This window comes from Pristiophorus japonicus, chromosome 16 (assembly GCF_044704955.1).
Source record: "Pristiophorus japonicus isolate sPriJap1 chromosome 16, sPriJap1.hap1, whole genome shotgun sequence".
In the NCBI taxonomy this organism is placed as follows: domain Eukaryota; kingdom Metazoa; phylum Chordata; class Chondrichthyes; family Pristiophoridae; genus Pristiophorus; species Pristiophorus japonicus.
Genome location: NC_091992.1, coordinates 108,267,069 through 108,291,406, shown reverse-complemented (window position 1 = coordinate 108,291,406; position 24,338 = coordinate 108,267,069). Strand labels below are relative to the sequence as shown.

Here is a 24,338-nt window from a genome sequence, read left to right as displayed (position 1 = left end):
TTGAAGGCCCAGTGGCAAGGCTCCCTGCTGAGAGCAAGAATACAGAGCATTATTGTAAAGGACTTTTACCAGATACTTTCATCTCCCTCAAGAAATCTAGTGAGCAGGCCAAGTCTCAGAACTTCTGTGCACCCATTTAAATGGGTGAGATGTACGCTTTGGGTGGAGCCTGAAGTTCGTTGTGGGTCCAGGTTTGTTTCATTTATTTTTTAATGAGGGCCACGCCATTTTGTAGTGGGACCGCTTGGTTGTTTTTGTCCCAGATTGGCTGCGGCAGAATATGGTGGACTGCTAATTGGGGATGTGATGTCTGGCCTGATTTTCGAGCCCTACCTGCTGCTGGTGAGGTCCCACACATTGCTGGCGGGAGATGTACAAAATCAGCCCAAGTGGGGGTGTGCTACACATGAATTTCTATCCTTTACGGACAGAAAACCATGGAGACCGTGCCTGCGATTTCCTGATGCACACTGCTGGTTGGCAAGGCTCCATGCTAGGAGCACACGTTTGGAAAATCACCTTGTAGTGTAAACTGGTTTTAAAAATCACGTTTTATTTTTCAGTTTTAGTCGCCAAGATAAAAAGCAGTGCTAGTGACTGGGACTATGCAAATAAACTGGGTGTAGTTTATTTCGGTGGTGTCCAGTGTGATTTTGCATTCAAAAGCACCAGCATAGCATAAGCAACATAGAAACTCGAGTCCAATAATTAAAAATGTAGCCCAAGAACGTTTCCAATTGTATCCTATTTGGTCATATATAGCATCACCTCATACAGCTCACCTTGTGTATCACACACAGACAAAATTGCTTCGTGCTTATCGAAGAGAGCTGGCTTATACTGAGAGTCTATGAACAAAATTTATCTATATACAGTACAGAGACCATACACTTGTGCCTTTTGAAAATAAATACTGCCCCATGACAGGAAAAATAGTTTTCGGTGTCTGACAGCTTGTCAACGAGAGTTGCCCTTCACTCACAGGCTACAGTATTCACCTCCTTAGATACAGGGTACTGCAAAAATGTCACACTTGGAATACCCAGCACAGTAGGAAATGTCACACTGGTTAAAGAATCTTATTCTGGGAGGTGAAACCTAGGTCAACTAGGCAGTAAAATCCTGCAGCAAGTGCTAGAATGAAGCTCGAGTTCAAGGTGGTGACAGGGATGGCTTTACTAAAATGTATTACTGTACTAAGTTCTCTGCAGTTTAAATTAATAGACCAATATGAAACCCTAAAAAAGCTACTGCTTTTTGTAGAGGCTTTAATTTCCTACCAGTTTTCAGTATCTCCACCCCACCCCCCCACAAGTTTCCCTCTTTCCACTCTTCAATATTATCATTGTGATTTTTGATCTCCCTTCCTAAGAAAATAGGTTTGACAATGGGTGGAATATTCAGGTTGTTTGTAATAAGTAAGGCCTTGGTAAATCAGACAAAACTTTTCAAATTTATACACCGTTTAAAATTTATTGCACCATCATTCATGCACACCAGGCACAACATGTTTAAGAACCTGCCATTGGGGAAGCTTTTCAATTGTGAATGTGACTTATCCTTTGCCATAAAAATCCATTAAAAGAAACCAATAATACAGAGCAGGTCTTGGTGAGGATATATATATATTTTTAAAAGGCTCAAAAAATTGTAATTAAAATTGCAATGTTGAAAGGTCCCACAAGATGAGTGTGGTCGGAAGATCCGCACTTTTGAGAGTTAGGGGCTCGGCTAGTTTTGTGGGCGGAGGTTCGTTTGGACGGAAGGTTTGATGGACACAAGATCGAGGCAACTTGGGCGTATCGTAGTTACAAACATTTTGGACGAAAGTTACGTGTGTATCATTTAATTTTTATTCGAGCTAGTGATGATTCAATTTGACTGAAAATAAGTGATAATTTCAATAGTTGCTAAACAACCACAAGGCCAGTGTGAAACCTCCTGCCACTTGGCACACCTAACTTCATAACATGCACAATGTTACCATCCTGAGCACAACTCCTTAGACCACCCTATAGTGCATGATACAACAACCACTTCAATCAGCCTATCCCAATATATATTGGGTATTCAGACCACAGCATTGTAAGGTATGTAATGCAATCTGACATCGGCGCTTCATGAATAAAGATATATCCAGATGCAGAGTCCCAGTTTGTTGCAGTTATTCCTTGAAGTGCAGATAACTAGTACAGGAATTTGAATACGATTCAGAAAGCTGTGTGGAGTGGCTGTCAGAAATCCCTCTTGACCGACAAGAGGTTGCAGTTTATAGCAAGTTATCAACAACTAAGAATAGTGCCAGTTGCATTCCAATATAGGCCTGACCTCTTGCTGTTGTGGATAAGAATGCCATCTGTAACATCTTCAAAGCACAGTGCATTGCATCTGAGGTCAATCACTCCTTACAAATTACTACAGTATCAAGATAATTAGAATAACCGTACGACTTCTTTCCATGGGACATGGGGTTATTTTGCAGGCTGCCTTCATGCAGTGGTCTAGCCAAGTTCCCTCCCATCCAGAGCCTTATGCTCATGCGAAGAAGTATTTATATTCAGGACCATCATATGTTCCTCACCACTACCTCATCACGATGCCCCCCTCAAGCTAGGGCTGAGGAGCTGTCAATTCCACTGCAATTGTGGACTCAGTGACATGCTCTCCATCGGGGGATTGATTCATCGGTGTTTGAGAATGGTATGCAGCAACAAGCCATTCCATTCCTTAAATGATGATAGAAAACTAACTTTGTGGTTGATTATCAGGTGTCCTATCTATTGTGTTCTTAACACAGATGAGACTGCACATAGGGAGGTTTAAGTAACAGTGACCTCAGTCTTTATTAAGACACTCCAGAGTGAGGAACAGGCCTTAGGGGCCGGCTTATATACAGTGCTCCCGAGGGATGCAGGGATCCCGTGGGACTTCAGGGGATGCATTCCCTGGTGGTGGAAATGGGAGTGCATGCTTTACAGTCACATAACATCACTCCCCCACAAAGTCGAAGTGAAAACTATTTACAAGGGGAGGCAGTCGGGAGCCTTTCTTTCCCTGGTGGACCACCTTGGTACAAATGTCTGTTCTGGTGAGTTGGCTGTGCCCTTGCTGGGCTGAAGTGTTGTTGGCCCTGCAGGGCTGCTGGGTGAGTCTCGCCTTGCTGGGCTGTTGGATGTGATGGGTTCGATTTCCAGTCTGGGGTGGTGTCGTTGATCCTTTGGGTGTGTGTTGTGGGCCCGAAAAATGTGGTGTCTGCTGTGGGTTGTTCAGGGCAGTCTGTGAACCGCAGCCTCGTTTGTTCCAGGTGCTTTCTGAAAATTTGTCCATTGTCTAGTTTGACTACAAACACCCTACTCCCTTCTTTAGCTATCACCGTGCCCGCGATCCATAGTTTAGCATATACACAGGGTCATTCGGATCAATTTCCCATGACACAGTGGCGCGACCATCGTTTACATTTTGTTGCTGCCGTCTGCTCTCTACCTGATCATGCAGGTTGGGGTGAACCAGCGAGAGTCTGGTTTTAAGAGTTCTTTTCATGATTAGCTCAGCCAGGGGCACCCCTGTGAGCGAGTGGGGTCTCGTGCGGTAGCTGAGCAGTACTCGGGACAGGCGGGTTTGGAGTGAGGCTTCTGTGACTCGTTTAAGGTTCTGTTTGATTGTACTGCCCGCTCTGCCTGCCCATTGGAGGCTGGTTTAAATGGGGCCGAGGTGACATGTTTGATCCCATTGCGGGTCATGAATTCTTTAAATTCGGCACTGGTGAAACATGGCCCGTTGTCACTGACCAGTATGTCAGGCAGGCCATGAGTGGCAAACATGGCCCTCAGGCTTTCAATGGTGGCGGTGGCGGTGCTTCCCTACATTATTTCACATTCAATCCATTTTGAAAAAGCATCCACCACCACCAGGAACATTTTACCGAGAAACGGGCCCGCATAGTCGACATGAATCCTTGACCGTGGTCTGGGGTGGCCAGGACCACAAACTTAGTGGTGCCTCTCTGGGCGCGTTGCTCAACTGAGCGCACACGCTGCATTGCCGTACACAGGACTCTAAGTCAGAGTCGATACCGGGCCACCACACGTGGGATCTGGCTATCGCTTTCATCATTACTATACCCGGGTGTGTGATATGGAGATCCGAGATTAACGTCTCCCTGCCCTTTTTGGGTAGCACTACGTGGTTACTCCACAACAGGCAGTCGGGCCTGAATGGACAGCTCATCCTTTCGTCGCTGGAACTGCTTGATTAGCTCTTGCATTTCAACGGGGATGCTGGCCCAGCTCCCATGCATTACACAGTTTTTTACTGGGAATAGCAGAGGATCTTGGCTGGTCAAAGTCCAATCTGGCGGGCCGTGACAGGTGATTTATCATTTTCAAATGCTTCCATGACCATCCACAAGTCTGCGGGCTGCGCCACCATTAACAAGTTTGCAGGCTGCACCATTTCCACCCCCGTGGTGGGCAATGGTAGCCGACTGAGAGCATCCGCACAGTTCTCGGTGCCTGGCCTGTGGCGGATGGTATAGTTATATGCTGATAGCGCGAGTGCCCACCTTTTTGTATGCGGGCTGAGACATTAGTATTTATCCCCTTGTTTTCGGCGAGCAGGGATATGAGGGGCTTGTGATCGGTTTCCAGCTCAAATTTGAGGCCAAACAGGTACTGATGCATATTTTCTTTATCCCGAACACACACGCTAATGCCTCTTTCTCAATCATGCTGTAGACCCTCTCGGCCTTGGACAAGCTCCTGGAGGCATAGGAGACAGGTTGCAACTTCCCCACAACGTTAGCTTCTTGTAATACACACCCAACTCCGTACGATGATGCATCACATGGTAGTACAAGTCTTTTACACGGGTTTTACAATACAAGCAGCTTGTTGGAGCATAAAATGTTTCTGGCTTTCTCAAAAGCAATTGCTTGTTTTTTACCCCTTACCCCAGTTCTCACCTTTACGCAATAACACATGTAGGGGCTCTAAGAGGGTGCTTAACACCGGTAGGAAGTTACCAAAATAGTTGAGTCCCAGGAACGACCGCAGCTCCGTGATGTTCTGTGGCCTGGGCACGTTCCTGATAGCCTCTGTCTTGGCGTCTGTGGGCCGAATGCCGTCTGCTGCAATCTTTCTCCCCAAAAACTCCACTTCTGTTGCCATGAAGATGCATTTCGACCTCTTCAGCCACAGCCCTATGCGATCCAGTCGCTGGAGGACCTCCTCCAAGTTTTGTAGGTGCTCGACGGTGTCCCGACCCATGACCAATATGTTGTCCTGAAAAACCACCGTGTGTGGTACCGACTTGAGTAGGCTCTCCATGTTTCTCTGGAAGATCGCTGCGGCTGACTGAATTCCAAACGGGCATCTGTTGCAGATGAACAGTCCCTTGTGCGTGTTGATGCAGGTGAGGCCCTTCGAAGACTCCTCCAGCTCCTGCGACATGTAGGCCGAAGTTAAGTCGAGCTTGGTGAACGTCTTGCCGCCTGCCAGTGCCGCAAATAGGTCGTCTGCCTTAGGTAGCGGGTATTGGTCCTGTCGCAAGAAACGATTAATAGTTACTTTTATAATCGCCGCAAATCCTGACCGTGCCATCACTTTTGAGTACTGGAACAATCAGGCTGGCCCACTCGCTGAATTCCACTAGGGAGATGATGCCCTCGCATTGCAGCCTGTCCAGCTCGATTTCCACTCTCTCCCTCATCATGTGAGGTACCGCTCGCGTCTTGTGGAGACTGGGTCGTGCCTCTGGGACCAAATGGATCCGCACCTTCAGCCAATGCCTGGCTCAAAAAGGGAAGGAAATTTGTTAAGAACCTGGGTACATGAGGCCTCATCGACATGTGATAGCGCTCAGATGTCATCCCAGTTCCAGCGGATTTTGCCCAGCTAGCTCCTTCCAAGCAGTGTGGGGCCATTGCCCGGGACAATCCAGAGTGGCAGTTCGTGCACCCTACCCTCGTAGGTGACCTTGACCATGGCGCTGCCCAGGACAGTGATAAGCTCTTTGGTGTACGTTCTCAGTTTTGTGTAGATAGGGCTCAGGGCTGGTCTGAGTGCCTTGTTGCACCACAGTCTCTCAAACATCTTTTTACTCATGATGGATTGGCTAGCGCCAGTGTCCAGTTCCATGGCTACGGGTAAGCCATTCAATTTTACGTTTAGCATTATAGGTGGACATTTCGTCTCAAATGTGTGCACCACATGTACTTCAGCATCTGCCTCCTCCTCTGAGGCTTGAAATTGCTTTGATCCACCATGGACCGATCTTCCTCTGCCACGTGGTGGTTAGCAGGTTTTGCAGAGCTTGCAGCTCGTCTGCAAGCTCATTGGAGATGCCCCATTGTTCCACAGCTCTTGCAAATATACCCTTTGAAGCTGCATGAGTAGGCTAAATGGAAGCCTCCACAATGCCAACAAGGTGTGAATTGCCTTGCATTCATCCTTTGTTGCGGACTCTGAGTCATCTGGGTCACCTGAGGCCTGCTGGCAGTTGCAGACTTGTGGTTTCTGCCCTGTACATTTCTGCTCGCAAACACCGTTCCAGTTAATTTATGAACATTGCCAGCACTTGTGTGCTGAGATTTGTTTGGTATTAGCACAGGCATTTATGTCAACCAGTGATATCACAATGGCCTTACTGAGGGTCGGTGTCTCTACAGTCAAAAGTTTTCGTAGGATGGTCTCGTGGCCAATGCCCAGTACAAGAAAGTCTCTGAGCATTTGCTCCAGGTAGCCATCAAACTCACATTGTCCTGCAAGTCACCTTACCTCGGCGACGTAGCTCACCACTTCCTGACCTTCAGGTCACTGGCACGTGTAGAACCAATACCTCGCCATCAGCATGCTCTCCCTCGGGTTAAGATGCTCTCGAACCAGTGTACACAGCTCCTCATACGACTTATCTGTGGGTTTCACCGGAGCCAGAAGCTTCTCCATGAAGCTGTAGGTCTTTGCCCCGCAGACCGTGCGGAGGACCGCTCTCCTTTTTGCAGCGCTTCTTTTTCCGTCCAGCTCGTTGGCTACAAAGTAATGGTCTAGCCATTCGACATAAATTTCCCAGTCCTCACCCTCAGAACTTCTCCAGGATGGCCACAGTTAGCTGCATCTTTGCGTTGGATTCGTATACTCGTCGCCAGTTATTGTGTTCCTAACACAGATGAGACTGCACACAGGGAGGTTAAATTAACAGTGACCTCAGTCTTTATTAAGACACTCCAGAGTGAGGAATAGGCCTTGGGGGCCGGCTTATATACAATGCTCCCAAGGGATGCTGGGATTCCTTGGGACTTCAGGGGTTGCACTCCCTAGTGGCGGAACATGGGAGTGCATGCTTTACAGATACACAACACTATCCTCCTCGCAGAAGTATGAGAGTAAGTTGCACTTGTGAGAAACAAATCATGATATGAGTGCATATCCCATTTGCCATTTTCCTCCTTCTCCTCCTTCTTCTCATCCCAAGTTAAAGAGGTTACATAGTAAGATAGAAAATGCACTAAGGGAGATAATGAAGAAAAAGGGTTATTGACATGGGAAGCTACTAAATCCATATTGTTTTCTGTTGTCAATGCTCTTACACAAAAATTACCTTTTGTACTGATAGCCAGTTTTTTTTTGATATTTTAGCCAAATACATAAAGCATTGATTCATTACACACTTGCATCATTTTCTCATAATTTCAATTAGATATTTAAAAAAAAATCCTTGCTCTGAGCTTGTTTTCTGAGTTGTCAGCCACAACTGGCATAGTCTGGATATGTGTGACACTCATTACAATTACAAACACAAAACTAATGATCTGAGGTCAAGAAAAAAACAATGTGAACTGAGATGTGCACTTTATCCGTGCTGATTCTACATACACTTTCCTTTTTTTATTAAAAGCAAACTAGTGGCCTCTCTCATTGGGTAATTTCCTTTGCAATTCAGAATATCCTTGATTTTTGGATTAACCAGACAAAGAATGTTTTTTTATATTCATGTTTGGAGGGGGAGGTTGATTTTCTGTGCCAAAATCAGAAAAATGGCCACAATGTTAAACTTGATTTATATATGAAAACAGCCCTATGAAGCACGACTTTCCAAAGTCCTACAGCTGACCCAGATACAAATGTAATGACTCGAAGAGAAATGTGAAAAAGATTTGCTTGCTTTATATTCTCAACAAGTAGCCTGGAACCATCAGCTGTATACATCTCCATCGGAGATGCCTCTCCTCTCTCAGAGTGCTGATAGCTTTGAGCTTTTACAGCTGAGTTTTGGCACAAAACAAGTGCAAAAGTTTGAAAGGGTCTGAGAGAATAAATAGTGATGGATTATTTCCACTAGTTGGTGAATAAGGATGGGGCGGGGCGGATAAACGCATGATTAGTACTGAAGCATAGCAGTTAGAAGAAATGTTTTCACAGTGGGTAAATTAGAGTATGGAATGTATTACCATGAGTGGTAATCAAAGTTAAGTCGATCACATCATTGGAGAGAGGGACAGAGGGAGGGTGTATTTGGACCAGGATGTACCCATGTTAACCCGATCGTAATTTTAAAGTATGCATTCTGTCATTTTTATAATTCCATTATAAATTCTTGTGTGCACATTTAATTTTTTTTTAAAAACTGCCCATGTAAACACTGTAATTACATCCTTGCGTGTAGTGACATTTACATGGACAGGTTCCAGTATAACTGAATGTAGCAATTTATAATGGGAAAAGTTGATAGGAATTGTGCACAGATGTAAGGTTTTTATACATATTAATAAAATAGATAGAAGGGGGGAATTCCCTCCCATAACTGGCGGAAGATTGGCAGACCCCCCACCCCCCCCCCCCAAAACCCAGAGAAATCATATAAATGGCTGCATTTAGCTGCTCACAATTTCTCCAGGGGGTCCTCCAACTTTGTACTAAAGTTAGACAGGAGATCGGGAGAAACCCTATGGAAATTACATGTGATAGTTTGTAAAAGTGCTGGCTTATTCTTTGAATTAAGTGTAGGACATGTTGTTCCAGAGAATGGCAGGGCAGGACACTAAGAGGTTACACATTCAACTCAACATTACAATAAACTTCACTGACGTGTCTACAGAAGACCCATTCAGTACTAATGTTCTTACCAGAATATGTCCATGGCAAGTGTATTTTTCAACGAAATATACAATTTCAATATAATCCTTTCAGGAATGTATTTCGGCATTGTGGAATTTTAATCCATTGACCAATACTTCATGCGTGATAATCTTAAATATGCTAATAGGTGATCTCTTCTCAGCAACATCCTCTCTACTTTACAGGTTGTAGCCTGAACCATGGGAGCAGCAGTGGAAGATGCTAGCCCTACAGGAGTGAAGGCCCCTGATGGAGGCTGGGGTTGGGCCATTCTCATTGGATGTTTCGTCATCACTGGATTCTCGTATGCTTTTCCTAAAGCTGTTAGTGTTTACTTCAAGGAGTTAATTAAGGAGTTCCACGTTGGGTACAGTGATACTGCTTGGATCTCTTCCATTCTGCTTGCCATGTTGTACGGAACAGGTAAGCATTTATTGTGTCGGAAACATAGCGTGTAGTTAGTCTTTTGTTAACGAACTCCATCTTCATCCTTTACATTACAGCATTCCATTTATAGTTATAAACTTCTGATTTTCCAGTATTTACTGATTTAGGTTCTTCATCATCATCATCATCATAGGCGGTCCCTCGAACGAGGGTGACTTGCTTCCACAAGTTCACAGGTGTTTCAATGAAGGACCTGATGTTCCAGACCTGAACTTCAATTGAGGGGGTGGAAGATGCCTATGCGTGAATTTTTTTTAACGTGTGGTGGCTGTTGCACACCACACGGGCTTGACAGAGTTAGGCCTTTATCAAATGGCAAGGGTTAACTAGGACGACTGGAGACCTGCTCTGCTGCACGGACCTAACGCGCGCACATATCGCAGTGTGGGCTGGCCTGGACCCTTGGCTCTTCTGGGCCCCATACCCTCATCTGTCGCACCTCCGCCACGATCTCTCACCGCTCCTCCCCTGTAAACATTCACCGCATCTCGCCACAAATACTCGCCGCCCCGACCTTCCCACTCTCTGTACCTGGGCCCTGCCGATGTTCCTGCCCACGCTCCAAAACGGCGACCAGGGTTTTGATGACGTCACCCATCTCAAAATCGTCTCGTACTTGGAGCAGCCCGCGCTGGAGGTTGAAGTGGTATGCCGCTCCAACTCTTTTATGGCCCGACCTGCGGAGCTGTTCTCATGTAATGCATTTATAACCAATGTAAAACCCTAATAATAGACTTTACATTTCTAAGTACCGGGTACACAGTCAAACAAGATTTTTTTAAATGTTGTTCTCTCCCTCCTGAAGGCACATTCCCTCATTGTGGAATGGTTCCACGGCAACAGTTGCCCTCTGACCCCTTGCTTGAGTGGCCATGATTCACGTTGAGCTTTATGGTGTGTGCTGATAGGCGGCAGGCACTGCTGAATAGTGATCAGAAACATGAACCATGCCCGCCCTAACTCCTCTAACTGCCGCCAATTCTGATGCCTATAGCAGTACTCTGCCAGAGATCAGTTACCTTAGCACAGTTCAGGGATTGAAGCTGGAGCTTTTCTGGTCTGTGTATTGCAGATGATGTCTTTTACCTCGAGCGATTATGGAGCCCAAACAGTTTCTCTTCTTTCTATATTAATTCCCTGAATCTTCATCAGAGGGAGGATGATCAAGTAATCACACGCAATTACGTTTTGACATCACATCACCGTTTATATTTTTTAAAAGTAAGCCCAGGTGACCATGTTTCATTTGTGAATCTGAGCAGTGAATGACCCAAGTAACAACACTGACTGCACTGCAAAATAATTTTTTCGCTGTGAATGACTTTGACACGTCCTGAGGATGTGAAAGACTTTGCAAATGGAAATTTTTCTTTAATTTAAAAAAAAAAAATGGTGTCACTTTATATTGAATAAAGAATTGTTTTTAACACAAATATTTGAGAGGGGGTGGGGGGAGGGCAGATTTTCCTGCGTCTGGCTGTTCTGGATCACCTGGGCACACACAAAAATAACAATTTGGGAAGGGTCACATACCCGGAAGGGAATCCAGCTGATTTTCCTTCCATTAATTTAATTGGTTTAGAAAATTAGATGGGCTCCTTTTACAGGCATGCGATCATCCACACTTGATTCTTCTCTTTCTTCCACCTCGGAACAGGAAAATCTACCCCTAAAAACACCAACCTACCGCCCTGTTCACGCTGATAAAATGGGGCGGCAGACAGCTGAAAACTATAAAACAAAAATCTCCTGCCCAATGGTTGCCTCGATTTCCAAGTGGGCCTCGAAGTAGGTGGCCAGCACTCCTGCCTGAAACAGGTGGGAGATTATTTCAATGCTGTGCCAGTTGTAGAACCCGAACACGTGCTCCTCCTGGCTCCACAAAAATCTTCCTGGCCTCTGCTGGTCCTTCCGTGATTGCAGAAGCCCCCCTTTTAAGCATGTACTTCTTGCTGGTATCCACAGTGCTGTCAGCGCTCAATGTGCACACTGATATTATGTAGATGCTGCCCAACTGTTGAAAATAGTTCGAACCTCCCACCGGTGCCATTGAGTAGGATTAACAGACCACTGCCCACCTTGATGGCACCGGAGTTAAAAATAGCCCCAAAGAAGTATACTGTAAAACAGTTTATACTCATTATTGCCTTCAACTTGAAGGCATTAACCTGAAACTGCGGCTGCCATGGCAACATGTGGTAAGTAAATATATAACACAGGATGTATAACCAGCAGCCTATCTGATATGAGATATAAACCACACCTAAAGGAAACTAGCCTCTGATCATTTAACTAAAAGGACAATGTCGTCTTGTTTATAGACTCGCTCTGTGCCAGGGAAGGCTTGGATGTGGGTTTGGGCTGCAATTCATATGCAGCAAGTGGGGGAGAAAAATATTTAAAATACGATATAACTTAAAAATAATTTTCCATATTTGTATTAAACTATTAAGTAAGTTTAAAATTGTCTAGCTCGTGCTGATATGTTGAAACTGAGACAAACTAACAGATCAATTTTAGGATTTACATTTTTTTGCTCAAGCCACTGAGGTTTGCAGCTTGTGCAAAATAGCGACTTTGTACTACCTGTTAAACTGCAGCGTTTCTTGCTAACTGAATTGCTGTGCATCACTGATAGGACAAGCTGATGGTATCAGTGAGAAACAATATATAACTAACTTCCTCCTTTTCCTCTGCGGTACCTCTGCTTATCAGTGACACAGAAAACACACTCCCATGAGGCAGTGAGGGAAACAACTTTACAATAACACAATTTGTCAAGGTACCTTTTTAATTTTCTTAAACACCTGATGGCTCAGCCACTTCATCCAGTGAGTAGCTCATCGTGAGGGCTCCAGCTTTGTTCCCTGGCCTGTGCTGAGTATGCTGATCCATATTTGTATTAAACTATTAACTACTTAGTTTAAATTTGTCTAGCTCTCGCTTTGTCTTAGTTTGTCTCAGTTTCAGCCGAACAGATCAATTTTAGGATTTAAGTTTTTTGCAGATTTATGGATGCTATAATTAGTCTCAGTTTCCCTCAGATAGGGATGGGAAAATCGGCCAAGGTTCTTGCTCCTGATGGCTATTCAGCAATTCCCGCGGGGGGTGGGTAGGGGGACATTCATTAAGGGCTGGATAGAGTTCAGCTATGTTGCCCCGATGGTCAAATTGCCTGCAACATTTATTTTCAAGACTTGCACATGAGGGAAGCCAGGCCTTAGCAAGGAGTCAACGGGGCTGAAATTGCCCCTTTTTTTAAGGCAGTAAGGCCTTACCCACTGGGGGCAGGCAGAGGGTATGACCTATCCCGGGCCGGGGACGACAAACGGGTTTCTGCCACGCCCTGACTTTCCACCCCGACCGGCGCTCCGACTCCTTGTCGGTCACGTGCCGGCCTCTTTTCTGCCCTGCGGGGGAAATAGCCCCACGGGTGCACAGCTGCCGCCGGTCGATGCCGCTGATCGCTTTGTGAGGTGGGAAGCTGCCGGTGGCTGGGTGGTGCAGCCACCCTTAAAGGGGAAGGTGCACTGCCGTGGCTGCCATTTTCTTTTAATTGTCGGCTGACTCAGTTGGCCGACAATGGCGACCGCGGTTTTGGGCGGGACGCCTATAGACAGCCCGGTGGTGGGTGCCAGGCCGCTGGCCCGGCTGAACCCTTGCCTGGTGGCCCAATGGGCTCTATAGAGGCCTCGCCTTTAACTGAAGGGGAGGGACGTTGAAACGCGTCAGCGCAATGCGGCATGTCTGCGTCGTGCTGACCCGTACCCGTCTCTACACTGTCTCCAACAGCGCCCCAAAGCATTGGGAGGTGGTGTCGCAGTTAAAGAGCCAAATTTTCCGCCTCTTCCCTCCGACTTCCGCCGAGCGGTAATAATTTGAATATGGGGCGGAGGGCAATTTTGCCCCCAACATCTCCAGACGTAAGCAATAGACTTGCTGTTGTATACTTCTGGTGCAGCTGTGATGCTGTGTATAACTAAAACCCTCTACAAAGACAAACTCTGCCGTTGAGGCATTTGTTCTAATTACAACGTGACAATTGAAAGCCAAATGCCAATACCACTTGGATACTTGTAATCTAAATTTCCTCACATAGAAGACCACCCTTTGTTTTTCACCATGGCGCATTAGCTAGTGCCAAGCACCGATTTTCAGTCGGCCTTATTTGATTTGCCACTCTGTGTGCAATTGCAACTGTACCCTGAATTTTGCCCTCGGTTATATTCCACTTGCATCAGGAAACAGGTAAAATTGTTGTCTTATTTCTCATAATTATTGTGGTATGATTCCACTGCATTGATACTTATTAAGTGTAGATTTGTTATATCGATCTTGTCAAATCCATTAGAAAATTCAACCATTATTTGATTTCTTACGGCTCTAGGATTCCAGGTAAGCAGGTTCATAAGTTGCGCTTTTCCCAGTGGCTAGGTACATGTCTTCTTTTAAGAAGGATCCTCCATACCTTGCTACCCAACCACCCCCACAGGTCTGCAGCATGCATTCATGTTTTTTTCTTTGGCTTCAGTTTCTTTTGCCAGATAATCATCTCAGCCCCAGGACATTCCTTAGGGCAGTGTCTGAGGCTCAACCATCTTCAGCTCCTTCATCAATGACTTTGCCTCCATCATAAGGTCAGAAGTGGGACTGTTTGCTGATGATTGCACAGTGTTCAGCTCTATTCACCATTCCTCAGTTAATGTATCAGCCCATGCCCCCTTGCAGTAAGACCTGGACGACATTCAGGTTTGGGCTGATAAGTGGTAAGTAACATTCACGCCACACAAATGCCAGGCAGTGACCATCTATAAGATGCGCTGAGCAGCTAAGAAATGTCCTCAAAGGTGACTCAGTACTGGCTGTTGCCATCCCAGCCGAAATCATCTGCAATTTCCAGCACACTTTCTGTACAACGCATCTGCTGGAAGAGGAAATATTGTGGTGAAGCAAGTAAATGTCACAATTCAACCCAAACCAAATGACTGGCATTTGTCTAAAATACCATTTAATACAGATTGGCCTGGACATTGCTGTCTAAATAATGTGAGGCGAATTATTTATTTATTTATGCGCAAATGGTACAGCAACTTCAGGTGAGCAGCAGATAAACTCAAAATATCCAAAAGTTAGTGTCCAACTTGCGCCGCTCCATCATTAGCGTTGCAAAAACAGCATCTTGCTGTCGTCTCACCGTTGAAATGCATTGACCAGCGTGACGTTGCTGTGTTTGCGCGGTACATACATGATCAGTCTTAATTACTGCCAGTCAACGTCTCTGGCACTGAAAATGATCTATTTTTAGTGTGGAGTCTCATTCCTTCAGCTTTTAATTGCTGTTGGAAATTAAAAAAAAAAAAAATTTAAACATTCTTTTTTACACTCTCTCTCTCTCTCTCTCTCTCTCTCTCTCTCTCTCTCTCTTTTTCCCTCGCTGTGCCGTTGTCAGTTCACACTTTCCGCAATTTGCCACGCAAAAAAACTTAAAACCTAAAAACGGTAGATTCAAATCTGAATCCCAAAATTGCAGAAATGCAAAAAAACATTTTCAGTGCATTGTAATATAGCCACTGAAAATGATACCACATAAAGTAAACTAATGACTTTTGTACTTTTGCCAATCTTGTTTCGCTGAGATCAACCCTTTTCTTGTGCTGTCAAATCACTTTCTTTCACATTTTTCTCTACTTTATCAACACTTCGACTGTAACGTGTTCCTACCCAGCACGTCAAAATTGCAAAACTCCTTCCCTCTCTCCTCCTATCGACAAGCTTGTTAAAGCCAAGCTTAGCAATATATAACTATAGCGAGAAGCGCTCCTTTCATCCTTCGTATCCGACACAATTGGCCTTTGCCCTTTACCGAGGTTAATAAAAGTCTCAATGTAATCGCCCACAAACTGACCCTGCAGATAGTGATTGTATGGCCAAATATATCACTTACAATCAAGAACTTGGTTTGTAGCTCTGTAATATCTGATTACGGATCTTTGATTTGACTTGAGGTTTGCTGTGGTGACGCCGTCTTCCACGAAAGACTTAAATTGACTCTTTTTATAATTTCTTAATTCTGCACTAATCACCTGACCAACTTTTTTTTTTTCTCCCCTGTCTTGCTCAGGTCCTTTGTGTAGTATTCTGGTAAATCGCTTTGGCTGCCGTCCTGTTATGATGGTGGGAGGCATATTTGCATCATTGGGTATGATACTAGCATCCCTGGCCACCAACATAATACAGATCTACCTGACTGTTGGTGTCATCACAGGTAAGAAATCCCTACAGTCATTTGTTTTTTTTAAGTAGAATACTGTGGATGCTTCAAATCTGAAATAAAAAGAGAAACTGCTGGAAGTGCTCAAGCAGGCCAGACAGCATCTGTTGATAGAAACAAGAGTTAACATTTCAGGTCGCTGACCATTCGGCCTTGTGACATGTGTAAGCTATCCAATTAGTCCCACTTCCTTGCTCTTTCCCCATAGCCCTGCAACATTTTCCTTTGCAAGTATATATTCAATTCCCTTTTGAAAGTTACTGTTGAATCTGCTTCCACCACCCTTTCCAAATCACAACAACTCGCTGCGTAAACAAATTCCCATCTCCGCCCTGGCTCTTTTGCCAATTATCTTAAAATCTAGTTGAACATGGTATCCAATTTTGCAGGTGATGTTGGGACCTTCAACTTGAAAGACACTGCCATTTATTTTGTTTGGGTTACATTTTGAATGTATGCTACATAAACTTTAGCTCAGCCAACATTCTGCTGCCCATAATCCTAACTTGCAGGAAGTCCTGTTCACCCATCAGCCCTGTGCTCGCTGACCTACATTAGCTCCCGGTCTGGAATTGCTTCGATTTCTAAAATTCTGATCCTTATTTCCAAATCCCTTCATAACCTTACCCCTCCCTATCTCTGTAACCTCCTCCAGCCTCACAACCCCTTTCCCCCGCCCCCCCCCCCCCCCCCCTGCCGAGATGTCTGCACTCCTCTAATTCTAACCTCTTGCTCATCCCTGATTTGAATTGCTGCACTATTTGCGGCCATGCCTACAGCTGCCCAAGTCCTAAGCTCTGGAATTCCATCCTTAAACCTCTCCGCCACTCTACCTCTCTCTACTTTAGACGCTCCTTAAAACATACCTCTTTGACCAAGCTTTTGATCATCTGTCCTAATATCGCTTTCGGTGTCAAATTTTATTTGTTGACACTCCTGTGAAGCACTTTGGAACATTTTACCAAGTTAAAGACGTTATATGGTGTATTTTCGAGGAATATTGTTTCAGTACATTTGGGATAGTAAAAAAAAAAAATCTCTCAAAGATCTTGGGCTGGAATTTAGTGAGCAATCCCGCCGGGTTTTTTGGGTAGTATTCTTCATTTTCAGCAGAAAACCACCCAGTGGGAATTTCATCAAAGAGTTCCGCCAGAGGTTTCGAAATACCTCTGGGGAGCGGACCGCCGATTTTTAAAAACTGCTGCCGCCCACGTTTGGTCACCGCGGTGATCCGTAGGTGGGGAGAGAAAAAACGCCCACGAGAAACCAGCTGGAGCTGGGCGGTAGGTATGAAGCCCTGCAAAAAAAGGTAAGTTAAAGTTTTTTTTAAATTATTTTACAGCGATTCAGTTGAAAAAGGTCCTGTGAATGTGTTCCAATTTTTTTTAATGTTTTGTTTTTTGGAAAAATATTGCGTGTTTTCCCCCTTGCCTAGGCTCCTTCCCACCCCGCCCCCGCAGCCTCGGACTAAATTTTGAGTAAGTACCGCCCAATTTGGCCAGGATCGCGTTTTCTGCCGAGAATCTGCGTGTAAGACCCACTTTCCTGCCGGGCGAAATTTTTTCCTTTTTTTGATCCATTTTTCGCCTGCGTTACTTTAATAATCTTAGTGATTTTTTGGGGGGTGGGATCCGGCGGTGGTGGATTTTGATCAAATTCTAGCCCATCGTCCTGAAATTATGAGGAGACAATAATGTACAAATGCTTAACACCTTCACCTAAAACTTTGCTCTGCTATTTTAGTGAAGGTGTAGACCTGCTTATTTTAAAGTGGTTAATAGGAACAGGAGTAGGGCATTCAACCCCTCGAGCTTGTTCTGCCATTCAATTAGATCATGGCTGATCTGTAAATTAGCTCCATTTACCCACCTTGATTCCATATGCCTCCCTTATGTAACAATAATCTATCCATTTCAGTCGTGAAATTTTCAATTGACCTAGCCTCAACTGCTTTTTGGGGAGAGAGTTAGATATGGCCCTTGCGGCTAAAAGGATCAAGGGGTATGGAGAGAAAGCAGGAAAGGTGTACTGAGGTGAAGGATCAGCCATAATCTTATTGAATGGTGTTGCAGGCTCGAAGGGCTGAATGGCCTACTCCTGCACCTATTTTCTATGTTTGTGTCTCAGCGTGTGATTTCAGAACCCTGTCTTCATGGAAAGAAGGTGCATGATCAAGCTTTTTCTGTTTTTGCAAATAAGACCACACAATCTAATTTGACTCTTTGTGGCACGATTGGTATCATCATATCTGCACATTATATCCCATCCCATGCGCGAGGCACTGAAGGAATGACCGCTGCCCTTCTGGAGGACACAACCAGCACAAAGTTCTCTCAATATGTGGCCACCAAGTCAAAACAAAATGTGTTCAACCTTTTATGTTTTGTAATAATTAAATAATCTCTACCATGTATTTTGATTTCCACTCACTGTGCCCCCCCCCCCCCCCCCCACCATCTTCAAATGTTCAGTTTAGAAGACATGTTTTATTTGGAGGTCACTGATTTCAAGTGTGGAAATATAGGGTCCATTTTGGCCCACCCCTTTTTTCGGCACACTTACCGGAGATGCGCCACTTTTTTCTGTTCAGAAATGCGTCGAAAAAATTCCTCCCCACTTTGGCTGCTGTCCGGCCTCTTCCCTGTAGTCGTGCAGCATGGCCAGTCGAGTCGTGGGTGGAGCCAACGTCCTGCGCCGAAAACAGTGCCGGGGCGTCTGCACATGCGCAGTGGAGTGTCTGCGCATGTGCAGTAGCTCCTTGCCCCCAGCCTCTTCGTGTCTTGCTGTAGCAGCTGTGTGGGGGACCCGATGCCGGACAAATGTTGTGAGTAGTAGTAGTTGATTTGAAGCTTTAATCATCTAGAAATTGCACCGGGCGGCCATTCGGCCTGGGATAAGGGTGGGCGGGCAGGAGAACTGAGTGCTCCTGCCTGGATGATATCAGTTCTCCTGCCTGCCCGCCCTTATCCCAGGCCGAATGGCCTCCGATGTACCTACCTGCGCTGATTTCTTAACTCTCCGCAATGGTTTTCTGAAGTGGCCATATACGCTGGCCTAAGTAGATTTGGAGTAACTGTTAGCTGCCCAAAATTGCCTAAATGGGCAGAACTGGCATAGGTGGCTGGTTTTGAGGAAAAAAAACAAAACTAAAAAATCATAACTAGCTCACTTACACTGGTGCAAATTGAATGTGCAAAATGGGGATTTTTAAGTTACGCCAGAAAAACCAAGTTGCTCCAAAAAAGAAGGGAGCAACTCCTGGCCAAAATTGAGCCCATATAGAGCAGGTCCAAGTAATGAAACTCAAATGTTTTTATCCATTTTAAAATTGAAAAAAACAGTCAGAGAAGCTGCACTATTTTGACATCCTCAAAGTACAAATTTTCCAATTCTGAGGACAAGATGAGAAACAGATCGACTTTATTACTGCAAAATAAGATTTGTTTAAAAAAATAATAATTTAAAGTTCTGATTTTAGCTTGGCGACTGTTGGATTCTACATAATTGATGCTGGAAAAATCATCAGTGTCCCAGGATTACTGAGTCATTGTCTGAGAACAAAGGGCTTAATGGCACAATCACATTGTTTGCTTAACTGATGGTGTATATATTTTTTGCTGCACATACATTAAAAATGCTTTTCCATATTGACTGTGCTTCTGTTAAGAAAATCTTAATGCGGGGTGGTTATGGGCGTATTGGAGCCGAATCAAACTAGTAATGTTGCTTCTTTTGTGACAAACACTGGAAGTTGGTAGAAAGACTCAATCTCCTCCTTCACACAACACCCCACCCCCTCCGAGAGACCATTTATATTTTTAAACATAATTGGAATATATCCCATCGCAAGGAAGAAATATACTTTCATAATTTCACAAAACGATTGTGGGGATGCACTAGGTAAAATCTCGTGGCTGGAATAAACTTCCACAGATGATATGTCCAAGTCCCTTTCTAGCTCGTTGTCATCAAAGTGTTGGAGGATAGACGTTCTTCCTGCTCCTGGATGCTAATGACAGCACTAACATGCAAGTCAAAGACTCAGTAACGGCACTGATGATGCAACTAGTGGACAGTCACAAATGGGATTATTTCCTTTGCAAGATATATTCGGTCATTTTTTTTTAGTAGAATGTCACTTTACCGTTCCAAAACAATCCCCTTCAAACAATTATTTTCCTCCATGGTCAAGTCCCTAACCCACACTGTGCTCATATGGAAGGTTAAAACTAGCCTGCAGATGGCCTAGCTCCTTGATTTGAACTAGAGGTGTACTTTAGTTGTGCAGGAGATGCAACCAACCACTTTCCTCTTTCTCTTTCCTCGTCTTTTCACCTCCCAGCAATCTGCTATGACAAGAAAAGTAGAGGATGGAAACTAGGATTTTAACTTTTGCTGCTCCGCTATTAAATGTATCTGTGTCCTGTGTTTGTTGTAAACATGTTATTTCATTTAATTGTAAATAGTCTCTCCTCCCCTCCACAAAAACTTAACCAAATGAATCACCTTTTTGTTTTCACTGCAGGTCTAGGACTAGCCTTGAACTTTCAACCATCTCTCATCATGTTAAACCGCTACTTTGACAAGCGACGCCCATTAGCAAATGGCTTATCTGCAGCTGGGAGTCCTGTGTTCCTGTGTTTCCTCTCTCCATTAGGTCATTTCCTGTCTAAGCAGTATGGATGGCGAGGGGGTTTCCTCATTCTTGGAGGCCTCCTGCTGAATTGCTGTGCATGTGCAGCACTGATGAGAGCCCTGACACCTAGCCCCAAAGAAAAAGCAAAAATAGAAGAAGAAAAGAAAGCAAATGCCGGGAAGAAAACGAAGCTGCTGGATTTCAGTGTCTTTCGGGATCGAGGCTTTGTACTATACACAGTAGCAGCTTCCATCATGGTCTTTGGGCTCTTTGTTCCTCCTGTGTTCATAGTGAACTATGCAATAGACATAGGAATACCGGATACAGACGCTGCTTTCTTGTTGACTATCTTGGGTTTTGTTGATATTTTTGCCCGGCCTCTTTGTGGTATTCTTGCTGGGTTGAAGCAGGTTCGGCCTCGGTGTGTGTACCTTTTCAGCTTTGCTATGATTTTCAATGGTATTACAGATTTAGGTGGCTCTTTTGCCAATGATTATGGTGGACTGACAGTGTTTTGCATTTTCTTTGGAATATCCTATGGAATGGTGGGAGCGCTGCAGTTTGAAGTCTTGATGGCGATTGTTGGAACCTCTAAGTTCTCCAGTGCCATCGGGCTTGTACTGTTGGTTGAAGCTATGGCAGTCTTGATTGGTCCTCCAGGAGCTGGTAAGTGTGTGTGTGTGTGTGTGTGTGTGTGTGTGTGTGTGTGTGAGATTGTGTATAGGCATGCCTGTGCACACACACATGTATATCATTTTGGAAAGAAACTTGTTTGAGCATACTCAACAGTCTAAAAGTAAGAACCAAAGGTGGATAGAATCACTTTTTTTTTTAAAGTCTTGAATGCCAGAAATGCCAACATGTCAGTGAACCTGGGAAAAAGAGGAACTGGTTTAAGTTTTCAGTGTGACTATTCATTAGAACTGACATGGTCAGGAATGGAGCCCTTTATAGCACTGACCAAAGTAATGAGCAGAAAGAACAGAAAGCCTTGTACCAGGGAGAGAAGGGCAACATCGGGTCCTCATTTACAACACTTTGTGGAGTGCTGTACTGTGTCTGCAGCTTGGAGTTACAGGCAACATGAGGGTTGATCCTGGATATCTGGTTTAACTGTGAACAGAGTAATAAGTTTTGGCCTGAAAGAAAAAAAAAACTTGCATTTATATAGCGCCTTTCATGACCTCAAGACGTCCCAAAGCATTTTACAGCCAATGAAGTACTTTTTGAAGTGTAGTCACTGTTGTAATGTAGGAAACATGGCAGCTAATTTGCCCACAAACAGTAAAGTGATATTAACCAGATTAATCTGTTTTTGTTATGTTGATTGAGGGATAAATATTGGCCAGCACTCCAGGGAGAACTGTCCTGCTTTTCTTCGAAATGGTACCGTGGGCTCTTTTACGCCACCAGAGAGAGCAGACGGGACCTCGGTTTAACGTCTCATCCGAAACATGGTACCTCTGAAAGTGTAGCACTCCCTCAGTACTGTACTGGAGTGTCAGCCTAGGTTTTGTACTGAAGTCTTTGGAACTTGAACCCACAACCTTCTGACTCAGTGATGCTAACTATTCACATGACTGTTGGATCGTGTAAGATAACTATATTGATTTTCTTTTCCTATTGTACCTGTTACAGGAAAATTGTTGGACGCAACAAAGAATTTCAAGTACGTGTTTTATTTGGCTGGGTCTGAAGTGGTCCTGTCTGCCCTGGTACTGGCTATTGGAAACATTCTTTGTATAAGAAAAAAAACTGAGCCACCTGTGAAAAAGCAAAAGGAAAATGTGGAGGAAGGAGAGCGGCAAAATGAAGTGGAAGCTGTGGATTCTGTAGAGGTGGAGCAATTTTTAAAAGATGAGACAGGAAAAAATGGTGAAATTTTACCAACACCAGAAACAAGTGTATGAAGATTTCAGGAAGAAACGTATTGTTTACAAAAGGTCAAGAGAAACAAGTTTGTATATTTATTTAGAAATGTGAGGAATCTCCATGTATAATGGTAAGAATAGTCTATTTAATTGTGCAGAATATTTTTGTGATTTGTTTTTGTTTAATTTGCTGCCTTGCATTTGTCATTCATGTGTGTCTTTCACAAAATGTGTTTTTAAAACAATTGTTAGGATATTTGTTGAAAGTTTAGAGGTGCTTTAAGAACATTCTGAAAAATCAAATCTACAGCATTGTGATTCCATAAAAGAGGATGGGGAAGGAGATTCGATGCACAAAGTACACTCCGCTAACAGCATTAGTGATGACACCTGCAGCTTACGACATTGGCCATAAATGATGGTTTCCACAATTTGAGAGTGGCAGATGCATACTAATAGCAGACCCGCATGGGTTAAATACATTTGTTAAAGGAAGCAGATCTGTATCCGTTACAGCTCCATCTTAACAATACTTTCATTGAAGTTGTAACCCTATTGTACAAATTTAACAATTAAGGAGGTAGCCAAGCTGCTCGCACATAGTGAACTTAAAAGGTAATGAATATAAATCTAGATCAACCTTATCAAACTGCTAGTTGTTGGTATTGGCCTGTTGCCACTGAAGAATGTTCCTACTATGATTTATATAGTTTAGTACTCAAAAATGACACAGTACTGGAAAATGAGACTGATCCACACATGAAGATTTTCTATTTCCAATTATATTTCTCCTTCTGTATTAAAACAATATTTCAGTTTCTTGCCAAATTAGGAATGTCTGGCTAAATAATTGCTTTAAATGGATTCTTCATGAGGCCTGCAGAAAAGTGGCCTTTTAAAAGATTTCTCTCCACGTTGAGGATTGATTGGGCACATGCCGGAGGAGGAGCTCAAACCAGTGTCTCACTGTGGGACTGCATACTGATGCTTGAACACACTACACCATACTGTCCTCGAAGGCAATTTTAGCTTAATTACATAAAAAGTAAACAAGATGATCAATGCTTTCTACTAACGGTCACACACAAACACTGATTTTATGGCATCACTATATTTTCAGCAGGCAAGACCACAGCTTATTTTTTGTAGAGATACTTGAGTTTCCTGTGGGGATATCATTGATTTTGACTCTTAATTAAACCTTCCATTTTGTTTACCACTGGTTATGCAAGCAATAATTCTAACATGGCCAATTTATCAGCATTCAGCCTCGAGATTGGATCACCTTTGACTTTGAAATCAAGTACATCAACCACTTTCTCCCCCCCCCCCCCCCAAAATAAAATCCCTTCCAATTGGTTCATGTTTAATCTAAAAAGGAGGTGGTCCACTATCAGGTTTATTGGTCAAGATAAAGGGAAGACTTCTGAAGGTTTTGCACAAGCTTGCTTGTGGATTGCAAATGCATTGGCCATGTTACAGACAGAATTGAGTATTGCCAAGGAAGTTACAAATGGATTGAAAGTCCAATCCCTGGTGAGATTAAAAGTCCCTGAGATGGTCTGAGAATTACAAATAGGTATTTTAAAGGGGGTGTGTTACACACATGTTTATCCCATAGATATTTTAAAAATAGTTTCAATGTTGTCAAGCCATTAGAACTGGGTAGACTTGCATATCAAAATAAGAATTTTTTTTTAACCTCCTAAACTGGCTACTTTTCTCCCATGAAGTTGGACACTCCCGCTGTTTGTTGACAGTGAAGGTCTTCTGAAAATGGCACAGCATATAATGCCTTCGCCCCTGTTCAGTATTTTAATTCAGAAGAACCAATGTAGTCTTCATTGACATTTATGTAGAATGAGCTGATTAATGTGAAATGTTACATTTTCATTTTATTCATCGTGTTTTAAGTCCAGTCCCGAAACCAAGGTTTTTGGGCTCTGATTGATTTTAAAAACTGTAAGGAGCTACTCATTGTTTTGCATAAAATTCCATAGATT

General features: G+C 43.9%; 1 protein-coding gene across 1 annotated transcript in view; it reads left to right on the top strand.

The window, feature by feature from the left end:
• Positions 1-23,163, top strand: part of slc16a3a (solute carrier family 16 member 3a) — a 48,833-nt gene extending 25,670 nt beyond the window's left edge. The window contains exons 2-5 of the mRNA XM_070857662.1: positions 9,296-9,533; positions 15,679-15,822; positions 20,354-21,130; positions 22,103-23,163. Coding sequence (XP_070713763.1) covers positions 9,311-9,533; positions 15,679-15,822; positions 20,354-21,130; positions 22,103-22,374 — 1,416 coding nt within the window. The 5' untranslated portion in view covers positions 9,296-9,310 and the 3' untranslated portion in view covers positions 22,375-23,163. The remainder of the gene's footprint in view (positions 1-9,295; positions 9,534-15,678; positions 15,823-20,353; positions 21,131-22,102) is intronic.
• The last annotated feature ends 1,175 nt before the right edge of the window (positions 23,164-24,338 follow it).